Source organism: Mustela nivalis (genome assembly GCF_964662115.1).
Source record: "Mustela nivalis genome assembly, chromosome: 6".
In the NCBI taxonomy this organism is placed as follows: Eukaryota; Metazoa; Chordata; class Mammalia; order Carnivora; family Mustelidae; genus Mustela; species Mustela nivalis.
In genome coordinates, this window is record NC_139025.1 from 34,259,917 (window position 1) to 34,274,776 (window position 14,860).

At 36.2% G+C, this 14,860-nt stretch overlaps 1 protein-coding gene across 16 annotated transcripts in view; it reads right to left on the minus strand.

Annotated features, from left to right (window-relative positions):
- GPHN (gephyrin) overlaps positions 1-14,860 on the minus strand; it is a 643,001-nt gene that overhangs the window by 224,781 nt on the left and 403,360 nt on the right. For 8 of the 16 annotated variants that reach the window (XM_082734088.1, XM_082734098.1, XM_082734093.1 and 5 more), the window contains 2 exons: positions 13,165-13,437; positions 11,787-11,894 (listed from right to left, as the gene is read on the minus strand). In XM_082734088.1, the coding sequence (XP_082590214.1) occupies positions 11,787-11,894; positions 13,165-13,437 (381 nt within the window). The remainder of the gene's footprint in view (positions 1-11,786; positions 11,895-13,164; positions 13,438-14,860) is intronic. The other 8 variants (XM_082734092.1, XM_082734090.1, XM_082734087.1 and 5 more) reach the window with 1 other exon arrangement.

Genomic DNA, 14,860 nt, shown 5'->3' on the forward strand with positions numbered 1-14,860 from the left:
TAGGTATCTTATGGTTTTGAGTGCAATTGTAAATGGGGTTGACTCCTTAATTTCTCTTTCTTCTGTCTCGTTGTTGGTGTATAGAAATTCAACTGACTTCTGTGCATTAGTTTTATATCCTGAGAGTTTACTGAATTCCTATATGGGTTCTAGCAGTTTTGGAGTGGACTCTTTTGGGTTTCCACGTGAAATATCATATCATCTGCAAAGAGTGAGAGTTTGACTTCTTCTTTGCCAGTTTGAATGATTTTCTTTTTGTTGTCTGACTCCTGAGGCATCCTAGGACATCTAGTACTATCCTGTATAGTAGTGGTGAAGGTGGACAGCCCTGCCATGTTCCTGACCTTAAAGGAAAAGCTCTAAGTTTTTCCACACTGAGAATGATATTCGCTATGGGTTTTTCATAGATGGCTTTGATGATATTGATATGTACCCTCTCCATCCCTACACTTTGAAGAGTTTTGACCAAGAAAGTATGTTGTACTTAGTCAAATGCTTCCTCTGCATCTACTGAGAGTATCATGGTTCTTATTCTTTCTTTTATTAATGTATTGTATCACACTGACTGATTTGTGATTGTTGAACCAACCTTGCGGCCCAGGAATAAATCCCACTTGGTGAGTAATATTCGTGGTGAATAACCCTTTGAATGTACTGTTGGATCCTACTGGTTAGTATTTTGGTGAGAATTTTTCCATTAGTATTCATCAGGGATATTGGTCTGTAATTCTCCTTTTTGATGGGGTCTTTGTCTGGTTTGGGGATCAAGGCAATGCTGGCCTCATAAAATGAGTTTGGAAATTTTCCTTCCATTTCTATTTTTGGAACAGCTTCAGGAGAATGGGTATTAAATCTTCCTTGTTTAGTAGAATTTTCCTGGGAAGCCGTCTGGCCCTGGGCTCTTGTTTTTGATGACTGCTTCAATCTCCTTACTGGTTATGGGTCTGTTCAGGTTTTCTGTTTCTTCCTGGTTCATCTCTAGGAATGCATCCATTTCTTCCAGATTGTCAAATTTGCTGGTGTATATTTGCTCATAATATGTTCTTATAATTGTATTTCCTTGGTGTTGGTTGTGATCTCTCCTCTGTCATTTATGATTTTATTAATTTGGGTAATTTCACTTTTCTTTTTGATAAGTCTGGCCCGGGGTTTATCAATGTTATTAATTCTTTCAAAGAACCAGCTCCTAGTTTCATTGATCTGTACTATTGTTCTTCTGGTTTCTATTTCATTGATTTCTACTCTGACCTTTATTATTTTTCTTCTCCTGCTGGGTTTACACTTTCTTTGCTGTTCTTCAGCTCCTTTAGGTGTAGGGTTAGATTGTGTATTTGAGAACTTTCTTGCTTCCTAAGAAAGGCTTGCACCGCTATATATTTTTCTCTCAGAACTGCCTTTGCTGTGTCCCAAAGCTTTTGAGCAGTTGTGTTTTCATTTTCATTTGTTTCCATGAATTTTATTAATTCTTTAATTTCCTGGTTGACCCATTTATTCTTTAGTAGGATGCTCTTTAGCCTCCATGTATTTGAGTTCTTTCCAACTTTCCTCTTATGGTTGACTTCTAGTTTCAAAGCATTGTGGTCTGAAAATATGCAGGGAATGCTCCCAATCTTTTGGTACCAGTTGAGACCTGATTTGTGATCCAGGATGTGATCTATTCTGGAGAATGTTCCATGTGCACTAGAGAAGAATGTGTATTCTCTTCCTTTGGGATGGAATGTTCTGAATGTATCTCTGATGTCCATCTGGTCCAGCATGACATTTAAAGACTTTATTTCCTTGTTGATTTTTTTGCTTAGATGATCTGTCCTTTTCAGTGAGGGGGGTGTTAAAGTCCCCTACTATTATTGCATTATTGTTGATATATTTGTTTGAATTTGTTATTATTTGGCTTATATAATTGGTTGATCCCATGTTAGAGACATGCATATTTAAAACTGTTATCTTCTTGGACAGATCCTTTAAGTATGATATAGTGTCCTTCATCATCTCTTATTATAGTCTTTGGCTTAAAATCTCATTTATCTGATGCAAGGATTGCTACCCCAGCTTTCTCACTTTACATCTGGAGGTGTCTGTGTGTCTAAAATGTGTTTCTTGCAGACAAAATGTTCATGGGTCTTGTTTTTTCAGCCATTCTGACACCCTGTGTCTTTTGATTGGGGCATTTAGCCCATTTACATTCAGGGTAACTGATAGATATGAATTTAGAGCCATTGTATTGCCTATAAGGTGACTGTTACTGTGTATTGTCTCTGTTCCTTTCTGGTCTGTTACTTTTAGGCTCTCTCTTTGCTTAGGGGACCCCTGTAAAAATTTCCTCTGGGATTGCTTGGTGTTTGCAAATATTTTAGTTTTATTTGAACTGGAAGTTTTTATTTCTACTTCTATTTTTAGTGACAGCCAAGCTAGATATAGTATTCTTGGCTGCATAATTTTCTCATTTAGTGCTCTGAATATATCACGCCAGTCCTTTCTGGCCTGCCAGGTCTCTGTGCTTAGGTCTGTTGCTAATCTAATATTTCTACCATTGTATGTTACAGACCTCTTGTCTGGAGCTGCTATCCGGATTTTCTCCTTGCCTGCAAGACTTGTAAATTTTACTATTAGATGACGGGGTATTGACCTATTTTTATTGATTTTGAGGGGTGTTCTCTGTGCCTCCTAGATTTTGATGGATGTTTCCTTCCCCAAATTAGGGGAGGTCTCTGCCATAATTTGCTCCAATATACGTTCTGCCCCTCTCTTTCCTTCTTCTTCTGGCATCCCAATTAGAAACTCTAATATTGTTTCATCTTACGGTACCACTTATCTCTTGAATTCAACTCTTGTGATTCAGTAGTTACCTTTTTTTCAGCTTCTTTATTCTTCTATCATTTGGTCTTCAATATCACTAGTTCTCTCTTCTGCCTCATTTATCCTAGTACAAAGAGCCTCCATTTTTTATTGCACCTCATTAACAGCTTTTTAAATTTCAACTTGGTTAGGTTTTAGTTTTTTTATTTCTCCAGAATGGGATTCTCTAGTATCTTCTATGCTTTTTTCCAAGCTCAGGTAGTATCTTTATAATTGTCATTCTGAACTCTAGTTCTGACATCTTACTAATGTCTGTATTGATTAGGGCCCTAGCAGTCAGTACTTGATTTTGGGTGTATTTTGGTCTGTTAGAAGAAACTGCCTCCCAATATTTTAAAGAAAGAAGGAAAACACACACACACACACACACACACACACACACACACACTAAGGGTAAATATGATGAAGGAATAGAGTTTGGCTCTAAAAGTGAAAATTTAAAAAAATGATTTAAAAAAAGGTACTGATAAGATGTTGGTTAAAATAGGAAAGGGGAAAGATTAAAAAAATAGCAAAAGAAAAACCTAAGAAAATTTTAAACATTTTACTTTGAAAGACTAAAGAATCATAGGAAAAAAGCCATGAGCTCTATGTGCTGTATTCCCCTAGCAGTGGGATTTTGCGGTTCTGATTAGTAAACATGGTCTTGGGTGGATGTTCTTGCTGATCCTCTGGGGGAGGGACCTGTTGCAGTGATTCTCAAATGTCTTTGCCCAGGGTGGAATTGCACCACCCTTGCCAGGGGCCGGGCTAAGTAATCTGCTTGGGTTTGCTCTGGATGGCTTTTGTTCCCTGAAAGCTTTTCATACAGCTTTCGAGGACGAGAATAAAAATGGTGTCCTCCCAATCTCTGGCCTCAGAGTAGCTGAGAGCTCAGGGGCCCCCACCTGAGTGTGACCTCAGCAAAAAGCAGTCAATCACTCCTGTCTCCTTGGTCTCTGGCCTCACTCTGAGCTCACCCAGACTGTGACTGAGCATTTCTATCTCTGGCACATGGCCCCATCTGGAGTCTCCAATCCCAGCAGATTCCTGTAGTGTGCTTCCACGATGCTCCTCCCAGTGGAGGAAGGGGGGCATTCTCCCTGGATCTGTCACTCGTGTAGTCCCTGCTTGAAGAGTGGTGGTCCAACTGTACTTTGGATGATGGATTATGGCAACCCTGAGTTGAGAATCCACTTCTCAGCTCCATCTTTGCAGCAGCTTCCTTGCTCTGCTACATGGGAGCTCTGCCAGACGCAGGTACCTCTAGTCTTTCTGTGTCCCTGAGGGTCATGAGACTGCACTGTCCCAGGGAGGAGTCCATCTGCTTAGCCACTGGAGTGATGTCCCTCCATAAAGCAGACTTCTAAATATTCTTATTTTGTGTTCTGCTGCTCTATCACTTGGCAGTAGTTGGCTGATGGAGGCTCCCTCCCCCTATAGTCTATCTTCCTGTACATTGCCTCAGATTTACTTCTCTGCATGTCCTACTGGAAAGTGGTCACTTTTCTGTTCATAGAATTGCTGCTATTCTTTTCTTTGGTACCCTGTTGAGTTTTTAGGTGTTCAGAATTGTTTGATAGCTATCTAGCTGAATTCCTGGGACCAGATGAAGTTTAGGTCTCCTAGTCCTCTGGCATCTTGCTCCTCCTATCACTTCTCTTTTAGAATTCTCTGGTCCTTTATTTATTTAGATTTTGTTTATTTATTTATTTGACAGAAAGATAGAAAGCACAAATAGGCAGAGTGGCAGGCAGAGGGAGAGGGAGAAGCAGGCTCTCCACTGAGCAGGGAGCCCAATGTGGGGTTCAACCCCAGGACCCTGGGATCATTACCTGAGCTGAAGGCAGCCACTTAACTGACTGAGCCATGCAGGCATCCTGAACTCTCTAGTCTTTTAAAATGCCAGAAAGAATAGCAATAAAATAAATACATAAGTTTGTGTTTTGATGCCAAGGAAATTCATAAGTGAGCATATACTTACCCCTTTGAATCATTTTAACCACTTAAAATTTTTGTATTGAAAAAATGTTTAAATTTATAGAAAAGTTGGAAGACTAATAGACAATTTCTATGGCACTTGGATTTAATTTTGGGTAGGTAGTGAGCAAATGCATGAATAATTGGAGCTAGTTTCTCAAAGCAGGCATGCATGGAGGTGTATGGCTACCACAGCAACAATTTGTCAGTCTTGATGGTAATGCTTTTAGAGTCATTGTCCAGCTTGTTGGTTAGCTCCATCATAGTTATAAAGACCTTTAAGATGAGTTGTATTTTCTAAAAATCTATCTAGATATCCAAGTTTGCAATATAAGTTCTGAACTGATAAAAGTAGATTAAAAATATGAATACTTAAAAGGATTTTTCAGAAAACATGTATCATGTATCTTTCTAGAGTTTCTGAATACATCCTTTAGTGGCTTTGATTGTTATAAAAATTTTACTAAAGACTGTAACTGTCAAACTAATGTATCTTGAGTTCAGTAAGGTATTTGACAAGTCAAAACTCCTGTGGACAAGATAAAGTTGGTTCTGAGGGACTAGAAGAGAAATACATGTTAGCTGGTTAAGCAATCATAACCAGTAGTGTGTGAAGTGTGCTATCCTAAAAAAAAGTTATATCAGTGACTTCAATTAAAGCATGATTAACATTTATTCAGGTAACAGGGCTAGAAAAGGCAGGTAATGTACTAAATGGTGGATACCAATTTAAAATAAGATCTCTTTGGCTACACTGATGAGATAAATGTAGCAAAATGAAATTTAACAAGAATAAATGGGAACTGGGGCACCTGGGTTGCTCAGCTGGTTAAGCATCTGCTTTTGGCTCAGGTCATAATCCTGAGATCAAGCCCCATGTTGGGCTTCCTGCTCAGCGGTAGGGTCTGCTTTTCCTACTTCCTCTACTCTTCTCTACTCTGGTACTCTCTCTCTCTGTTTTTCTCTTTCTCCCTCAAATAAATAACATCTTTAAAAAAAAAAAAGAAAAATAAATGTGAACTGTTGGTGGTAATGCAAACTGGGTGCAGCCACTCTAGAAAACAATATGGAGTTTTCTCAAAAAGTTAAAAATAGAACTACCTTACAATCCACAATTGCTCTACTAGGTATTTACCCAAAGGATATAAAAATACTGATTCAAAGTGACACATACACCCCAATGTTTATAGCAGCATTATCAATGACAGCCAAATTATGCAAAGAGCCCCAGTGTCTATCTGCTGACTAATGGATAAAGAAGATGTGAAATATATATACAATGGAATATTACTCAGCCATGAGAAACAATGAAATATATCATTTGCAAAGACGGAGATGGAGCTAAAGTGAATAACGCTAAGTGAAACAAGTCAGAGACAAATACCATATGGTTTCACTCATATGTGGAATATAAGAAACAAAACAGATGAACACAGAGGAAGGGGAAGCAAAAAAGAGATGAAGGCAAACCATAAGGACTCTTGACTAAGGAGAATAAACTGAGAGTTGCTGGAAGTGAAGTAGTCAGGGGATGGGCTAACTGGGTGATGGGAATTAAAGAGGGCACTTGTGATGAGCACTGGGTGTTTTATGTAAGTAATGAATCACTAAATTCTACTCCTGAAAACAATATTACAGTATATGTTAACTAACTAGAATTTAAATAAAAACTTTAAATAAAAAATAAAAAATACACATGATAAATACCAAAAGAAGGAATGTGAAGACCTAAATCTAGATGAAAATTAATGATAAAAAATCCACAGCAGGGCGCCTGAGTGGCTCAGTGGGTTAAGCCACTACCTTCGGCTCAGGTCATGATCTCAGGGTCCTGGGATTGAGTCCCTCATTGGGCTCTCTGCTCAGCAGGGAGTCTGCTTCCTCCTCTCTCTCTGACTGCTTGTGATCTCTCTTTGTCAAATAAATAAATAAATAAAAATCTAAAAAAAAAATCCACAGCAATTTATGATTAATATTTATAAAGAAAAGCCATACTTTATAATTTTGTCTAGACAGTAAAGATGAGGTATAACTATAACAGATATTTTTTCAAATGTAAAAATTTATTTTTTTTAGAGATTTTATTTATTCACTTGACAGTGAGAGAGATCACAAGTCGGCTAGGAGGCAGGCAGAGAGAGAGGAGGAAGCAGGCTCTCCATGGAGCAGAGAGCCCGATGCAGGGCTCATCCCAGGACCCTGGGATCATGACCTGAGCTGAAGGCAGAGCGTTTAGCCCACTGAGCCACTCAGGTGCCCCACAAATGTAAAAATTTAAATATTCATGACTTTGTTTCTTTACAAGGACTACTTATACTTATTAAAATTATTCCCTTATTGTTTAAAATTATTCAGAATTTTTGTTGTCCTCAATGGTATTAATAAGAATCCTTATTAAAATTTGTTTTGCTATATATACTTGCCTTCCAGGAAAATAAAAGGTATAATCTTGCCTATACCTGCATTTTGGTATTAATTTCTAATGGTTTATATAAACCACTTAGAATAGTACCTGCTACATAGTTAGCACTCAAAAATTATCTCATCATTATTATTATAGTCATATAATATATTGGCTTACTAGAGGGAAAGAATATGCTGATTGTGCTGATTGTTTCATGGAAGAGACCATATACATCATAGGCATTACTAAATATATCTTTTTTTATGTCTGTCTTGTAAACTTAGTTAATGGACATCTATTCTTTATAGACAGATGATATATTATAATTTTTCATGGAACATATTTAACAAATATTTTATCAGTGTATAATATGTGCCAAGCTGTGCTAGATGTTGGGTAGATTGATATATAAACTAAGAGATCTGATCCTTGTCCTCATGGACCTTACAATCCATACATATAAATATTAAACCCATGAATAAGTATATAATTGTAAATTGTGATAGGTGCTAAAAAGGAAAAGAATGAGATGCTATAAGAGAGAGTAACTGCAAACATAATTTAGGCTAAAGGAAGCAGATCAGAGGTCTTTCTATAAAAAAGAGATACACTGGGACAGAAAGCATAGATAGAAGTCAGTTAGGCAAAGAATAGGGTTAAGAATATTTCAATGGGGACAGCACATTACCCAAGGCAAGAAAAAGCTTGATGAAGCTTGGTAAGCAATGAGGAAAGGGAGAGGAATGGTTAGACAAGGGCCTAGTAAAGTTGGGGGGAGCCACATCATGTAGAATCTAGCAGAACATGTCAAGGAGTTTTAGTTGTATTTTAAATGTAGCAAGAATCATTGAAAGTTTCAAGTAGAAAAGTGACATGATTTACTTTATGTTCTAAAAAGCTGACTCTGGCTTTGAAAAGAGTAAACTGAAGAGAGGCTAAAGTGGAACTGATGAGACTAATCACTGAAATAACGGAGATGAAAGATGATGGTGGATTAGACTAGGTTGTTTCCTGGGAATTTATCATGCCGAGTAATTTCAAAATAGCCACTGATAAATCTCACAGGACTTCTTAAAATAAAATCTGTAATAATCAGACTAGTTTTTTGGTTTTTTTTTTTTAATCTCATGAGACTACCAACAGTTATGATACACTTATAAAACTAGTTCATTTAAGATTTTTTTTTGTATTACACAGTGAGTTCCTCAAAGGCAGGGCCTAAATCATGTATGATCATTTAAAAACTCATTTAAAAACTCATGGCATTTAGCAGAGTGACATATAAATGTATATATATATGTATATATCTATATGTCTATATATATCAAAACAAATATTTGGTGAATGAATGTAATACAAAATGAAAGCAAAGATAAATATAGATTGGATTTATGAAAGGCTTTAGGGAGAAGGCTGATCTTTAGCTAGCACAAGATTTTTTTTTTTAATTTTAAAATTTTTTATCCTTTAAAGCCTTTATTTAAATTCTAGTTAGCTAACATACAGTGTAATATTCGTCTCAGGTATACAAGACAGTGATTCAACACTTCCATACCATACCTGGTGCTCCTCTTGATAAGTGCATTCCTTAATCCCCATCACCTATTTTACCCATCCCCAACCCACCTCCCCTTTGGTAACCATTAGTTTATTCTTTATAGTTAAGAATCTGCTTCTTGATTTGCATCTCTCTCTCTCTCTTTTTTCTCTCCTTAGCTCATTTGTTTTGTTTCTTAAATTCCACACATGAGTGAATCATATTGTATTTGTCTTTCTCTTACTTATTGTGCTTAGCATAATACTCTCTAGCTCGATCCATATCATTGCAAGTGCAAGATTTCTTTTTTAATGGGTAAGTAATGTATTTCTTTATCCATTAATTGATGGACACTCAGGCTGTTTCCATAGTTTGGTTATTGTAGATAATGCTGCTATAAACATTGGGGTGCATGTATCATTTAAATCAATATTTTTGTATTTTTTGGATTATAGGGTAGTAAAGTAACTGCTGGATTGTAGGGTAGCTCTATTTTTTAAATTCTTGAGGAACCTCCATACTGTTTTCCAGAGTGGCTGCTCCAGTTTGCATTCCCACCAACAGTGCAAGAAGGTTCCCTTTTCTCCATGTCCTTGCCAACACTTGTTGTTTCTTGTGGCATAAGAATTAATCTAAGGAACAGGCCTTACAACTGAACTCAACAGTTGTATGTATGAGCCTTTAGAGAGGAGAACCAGCATTAATCCCATTTCCAAAGGAGGTCACCACCTACAAAATGTAATAATATAGGGTGTCTAAAAGCTGAATAAGAAGAAGAAAGGAAGAAAGAAAAAAGGAAGGATTGTTAAACTGGGCAAAGGAAAGAGGAGGTGTAAAGGAGGAATTATATCAGTAACATCTGAAAGTTGAGTTAGGATCAGTGAGGTGATCAACCACCTAAAATAACAAATATTTACTTTTTTTTTTTTTTAAAGATTTTTATATATTTATTTGACACAGAGAGAGATCACAACTAGGCAGAGAGAGAGGAGGAAGCAGGCTCCCGCTGAGCAGACAGCCCCGATGCAGCGCTTGATCCCAGAAACCTGGGATCATGACCTAAGCCGAAGTCAGAGGTTTAACCCACTGAGCCACCCAGGTGCCCCCAAATATTTACTTTTATTCAGGTACTGCATTAAGTACTTTTACATTCCTTTTTCTATTTGAATATTCATAACTTAACCATTAAGTAATAATAAGATTAATATTTGTAAATTCATTTCTACATTCTTTTTTTTCCATTTCTACATTCTTAATTCTTATATATTTGTATTTATATATTTGTATTTCCTGTGAAGCAGTTGTAGTATCTTTCTGGTACCCTCAATAATTCATGTAAGACATAATACCTTGGATACGTATTCATTTAGTATTTGTAATAAAGTTACGATTTTACTTCCAAAAAATTATTAATGGTTTTAGAGATCATTCATCCACTGAGATGCCCAATGAATTCAATTAATAGGACCAGGTAAAAGGAGCATACTTTTAAGCACTTGCTTCAGCCCACAGTTATCTTTGTGTTGCAACCACTGGTAAATCCCAAATGCCAACAAAACTCTTTTTTTCCTTTGCTGATTTGCTTTGTTTCCAATTCCACATGTGAATAAAATAAGATGGTAATTGTATAACTTATTTTGCTTAGCATTATGCTCTCTAGCTCCATTCATGTCATTTAAATGGCAAGATTTCATTCTTCTTTATGGCTGAATAATACTCCATTTTACATGCATATCACATCTTTTTTTCCCGTTCATCAGTTCATGGACATCTGGGCTGCTTCCATAATTTGGCTGTTCTAAATAATGCTGCTTTAAACATAGGGGCGCATGACTCCCTTTGAATCAGTGTTTTGTATTTTGGGGGTAAATACCCAGTAGCACAATTCTTGGTTTGTAGGGTAATTCTAATTAAGTTTTGCAGAAAACTCCACACTGTTTTCCAGAGTGGCTGTACTAGTTTGCATTCCTACCAATAGTGCATGAGGGTTCCTCTTTCTCCACTTCCTTGCCAACACTTGTTTCCTGTGTTATTGATTTTAGTCATACTGAAAGGTGTGAGGTGAGATCTCATTGCAGTTTTGACTTGCACTCCCTGGATGAGAAGTGATGTTGATCATCTTTTCATGTGTCTGTTGGACATCTGGATGTCTTCTTTATAGAAACGTTTGTTCATGCCTTCTATTCCTTTTTTAATTGGATCTCCCTAAGGATTTTAAGCCAAATTTCACTTTATTACTCCCTTTTTTGCCTCTCATTTTATTTACTTATTTTTTCAAAGACTTGATTTATTAGAGAGAGCATTGAGAGAGAAAGAGAAAAGGAGTAGGGACAGAGGGAGAGGAGAAGCAGACCTCTAGCCGAGTAGAGAGCCTGATGCGGCTTGATCCTAGGATCCTGGGATCATGATGAGAACCAAGAACAGAAGCTTAACCAACTGCCTCTCACTTTATAACCATATTAGGGACTGAGATAGATTTTTGGCATCCATCATCTAAATTATTACTGTTTAGTCAGTTATGCTTATCACTTTGATCTTTTCTAGCCTGGAACTTTTTACAAACTATCATTCAGCCAGTGACTAAAACAAGTGATATGTATTTTTTACAAGTTTTTATTAGAAGATGCGTTGTATGAATCTTCTCAGAATCTCAGATTCTGTATGTATCTCAGAAGTTGTATGAAGACTCAACTCTCTAAATGGTTTTAATGAGAACATAATGAAGGACAAGAAAGTAAGATGAAAAATCATGAGGCAAAAAGCAAGGTTAACAGAAATTAAATATTAGTTTGACCAATTTATTTGTATTTTAGGAATCTTAATGATATTAGACTATTTCAGGTATAGGAGAAACTCTATTAAATTCCTTGATGGAATAGGCTCAGTGGCACTTATTCTTTAGAAAAAAAGCATGCTGAAGATCTTTCAGAATAAAACACATCTTCCATAGTATGTTATAGTCTATCCTCCAAGGAAATGAGGTAGGCTGTATGCTTGCAAAACCATGAGTGCAAAAGCCTCTTGTCTTACCCGTTCGTCTGTACTGCCTGTTGCATGATGGGAATAAGTGATGAGACCAGGAATGGGCTGCTCACCGTGTGCCATGATAACAGCTGGACTGGTGTAGAATGGATGCTTCTAATGCACAACACATAACAACTATGAATACAGTGACAGGAAGACATGAAACTATACAAGCAAAATGACTAGAAAGGAAAAGGGTGAAAACAAATAAAACAATGAAATGCCAAAATTTTTCAAATGTAGTATGACAATATCAGCTTAGATTTCAAATATTGTAAGCTTTTTCTTAAGATTGAAATTGATGGTACTTTTTACTCTTAATTAACAGTAAAAGAGAAGATATAATGATTTTTAAATGTATGTATTTAACCAATCAGTTCCATAAAAACAAAATGAAATGAAACAAAACAAAAATCACATACAATTAAAACATTTACTGCCTTAAGTAAACATTTAATGGACCAGCTGAGCAGATCTGGAGACGAAATCATTTGGTCTTCAGTAAAAGAATTACCTATTGGTTGTCTAAAAGGACACCTTAAAAAAATCTCTATGATCCTTTCTAATCTATGTGTTGCCAAAATTTCTCTCGTTATCCTCACAGCCAAAATATCTGGGTGATAACCTAAAACTTTAGGAATTCCTTCATTAGGTTTTCAATCTTGTGTTCTCAATGAATGATCATTATTCCCAGCAATGATACGTTATTTTCCGAAGATTTTTAAGTATACTGAGTAGATAAAGTGACTAAATTTATGCAAGTACTGTATTGTACTCTATTTACTACCAAAATCGCCTAAAGAGAATTTGTAATACTTTGGTACTATTCTAATAATATTTATTACTTTACTGAATAAAAAATGTGAATACATTATATCTATTTCCTCTTTATACCACTAAGGTGATTTGGGTCAAGTAAAACTTAAAGAAATGTTAACTGCTGAAAAACCCGTCTTAAAAAAATACTACTCTTTCTCAACTAATTTTTTGAATCATCTAAGGTCTCTTACCTTCAGTTTGCAGCTCCTTTATGAATTTGTGAATATTTGATGTTTTAAATATATGAACATTGTATATTTAATATGACCACAAAAATGATATTTCCATAGTTCTTAAATGTCACATTTTACCTATTTGCCTATTACTTCAATAAGTAACAGCAATATCTATAATGTCTCATAACCGAAAACAAACTTCAATGCTTTCAAGGGCTCTACATTATGGCAGGCACATAGCTATGAGTGTCATGAATATCCTGATTCTTTTCTAAGGATGCCCTGAAGAGGAACTGAACTCAAGAAAAAAACTGGATGGAAAGAGGGATGAAATCAGTACATTTATCTGTGGTTCCTTTAGATCTTTAGGTCTCTGTCAGCAGGCTTACCTTGGCAGCAATGGCTGCTGCAGTTATATGTGATGAAGAACTATCTTCTGTTGAAGCAACACCACTGTCTTTCTTCTCTTCTTCCTCTTCCTCACATTGAACCCCTTTGTCTTCTGTCTGTTTATGTGGGCTAGTTGTGGGAGGAGGGGACAGAGGAGGTGGTGGGGAAGGTAAATCTTCAAGTTCATCATGCACTTCCTTTACTTTTACAATGGCATCACGTAAAAGGTCAATGGCATGAGGTAGAGCTGGCAGTATAAACTGAAAGCATTCCTGTATGCAAGAGGAAGAAAAAAAATGAAGATAAAGCATGTTTATAGGCAGATAAAATGGTAACAGTCAGCTTACTTGTGATTTGGGATCGATATTTCTCTCCATCTATCTTAAGAATGAATAATATTGAAAATATTATCTTTGCAATGTGAAATATGAAGTAAACATGGTACATAGTATTCTCTGTAAGCTGTAGAACTAGAGTACTATATAAGCATATAGTATATTTTTCTTAAAGTAAAATTTCTATAGTATATTTTTCTTAAAGTAAAATTTCTATACCTAAAACTTCAGGTTTTAATACATTATGGGAAAGGCAGGAAACAGTTTCACCTTTCTAGTTAGAGCAGAACACTAGAATTAACAAACCAATTGAGGAGTGACTTATTTTATTCAGAGAGCTAAAGTTCTGACTATTACCATAAAATATAGTTAGGCAACATTGTGTAATATACAAAAAATGTTTGTATAGAGCACTACATAAAAATTAACATAGTTTCCTACTCAAGTGTCCACTATAACCTATAATGTATCACCAAAAGAGAATAGGTGAGAACTTTAAAATCAGAACATAGGGCCAGAGATGTTTGTGGAATGTGTTCAAGCACAGGTCTTTCTTTTTAACATTTAAAGTAACTTACCTTAAAATTTAAGATGTAAAGAAATATCTTAAAATTTACAGAGGGTTATGGGAATTCCTGTAAGGGTACCTGATCTTTTGACTTCTCTTTATATGGCTCAATCATTTTAGTAATAAAAATTATATAGCAAAGAATTTAATCTTGACCAACAAGAACTCTGGCCTTTACTTTCAGCTTTTGGGAGGTGAACTCTAGTTCCTGGTCTTGCCTAAAAGGAGTGTCTTTGTTTGCCTGAGATTTGGCCACTGGACAATCTAACAATTTGGATTATTATGAGGACTTTAGGAAACAAGATATTAGTTTTGCCTGTGGAAGGAACTGGGGACTAAAGGCCTAAGTTTCCCCTCTGGGAAGGATTAGACTAAAGGTCAACCATATGGGTAATATGTGATCAAGTCCCAATAAGAACACTGGACATCAAAGGCAAAGGTGAGTGTGTCTAGATAGTGATATTCTGTATTATCTATTTTATGGCCAAGAAGAGGTAATGCTGTCCCTGGCTCCATGGGAGAGGATGATTAGAAGTTCCTCATTTAGTACCTCTCAGGATTTGCCCTATGTGCTTCTTCTCGTGGCTGGTTTCAGTCTGTTTTCTTTCCCTGCAATACACCACAACAGTAAGTACAACAGTTTTCAGTGAGTTCTGTGGGTCCTTCTTGTTAATTATTAAAATTGAGGGTGGTTTTAGAAACCCTCTAAATTGTAAGTTGGTGTCCAGAGTGAAGGAAGTCTTGTGGAGTGCTCCAACTTTATAGTTGGCTAACTTTTACAGTTGGCCCAAA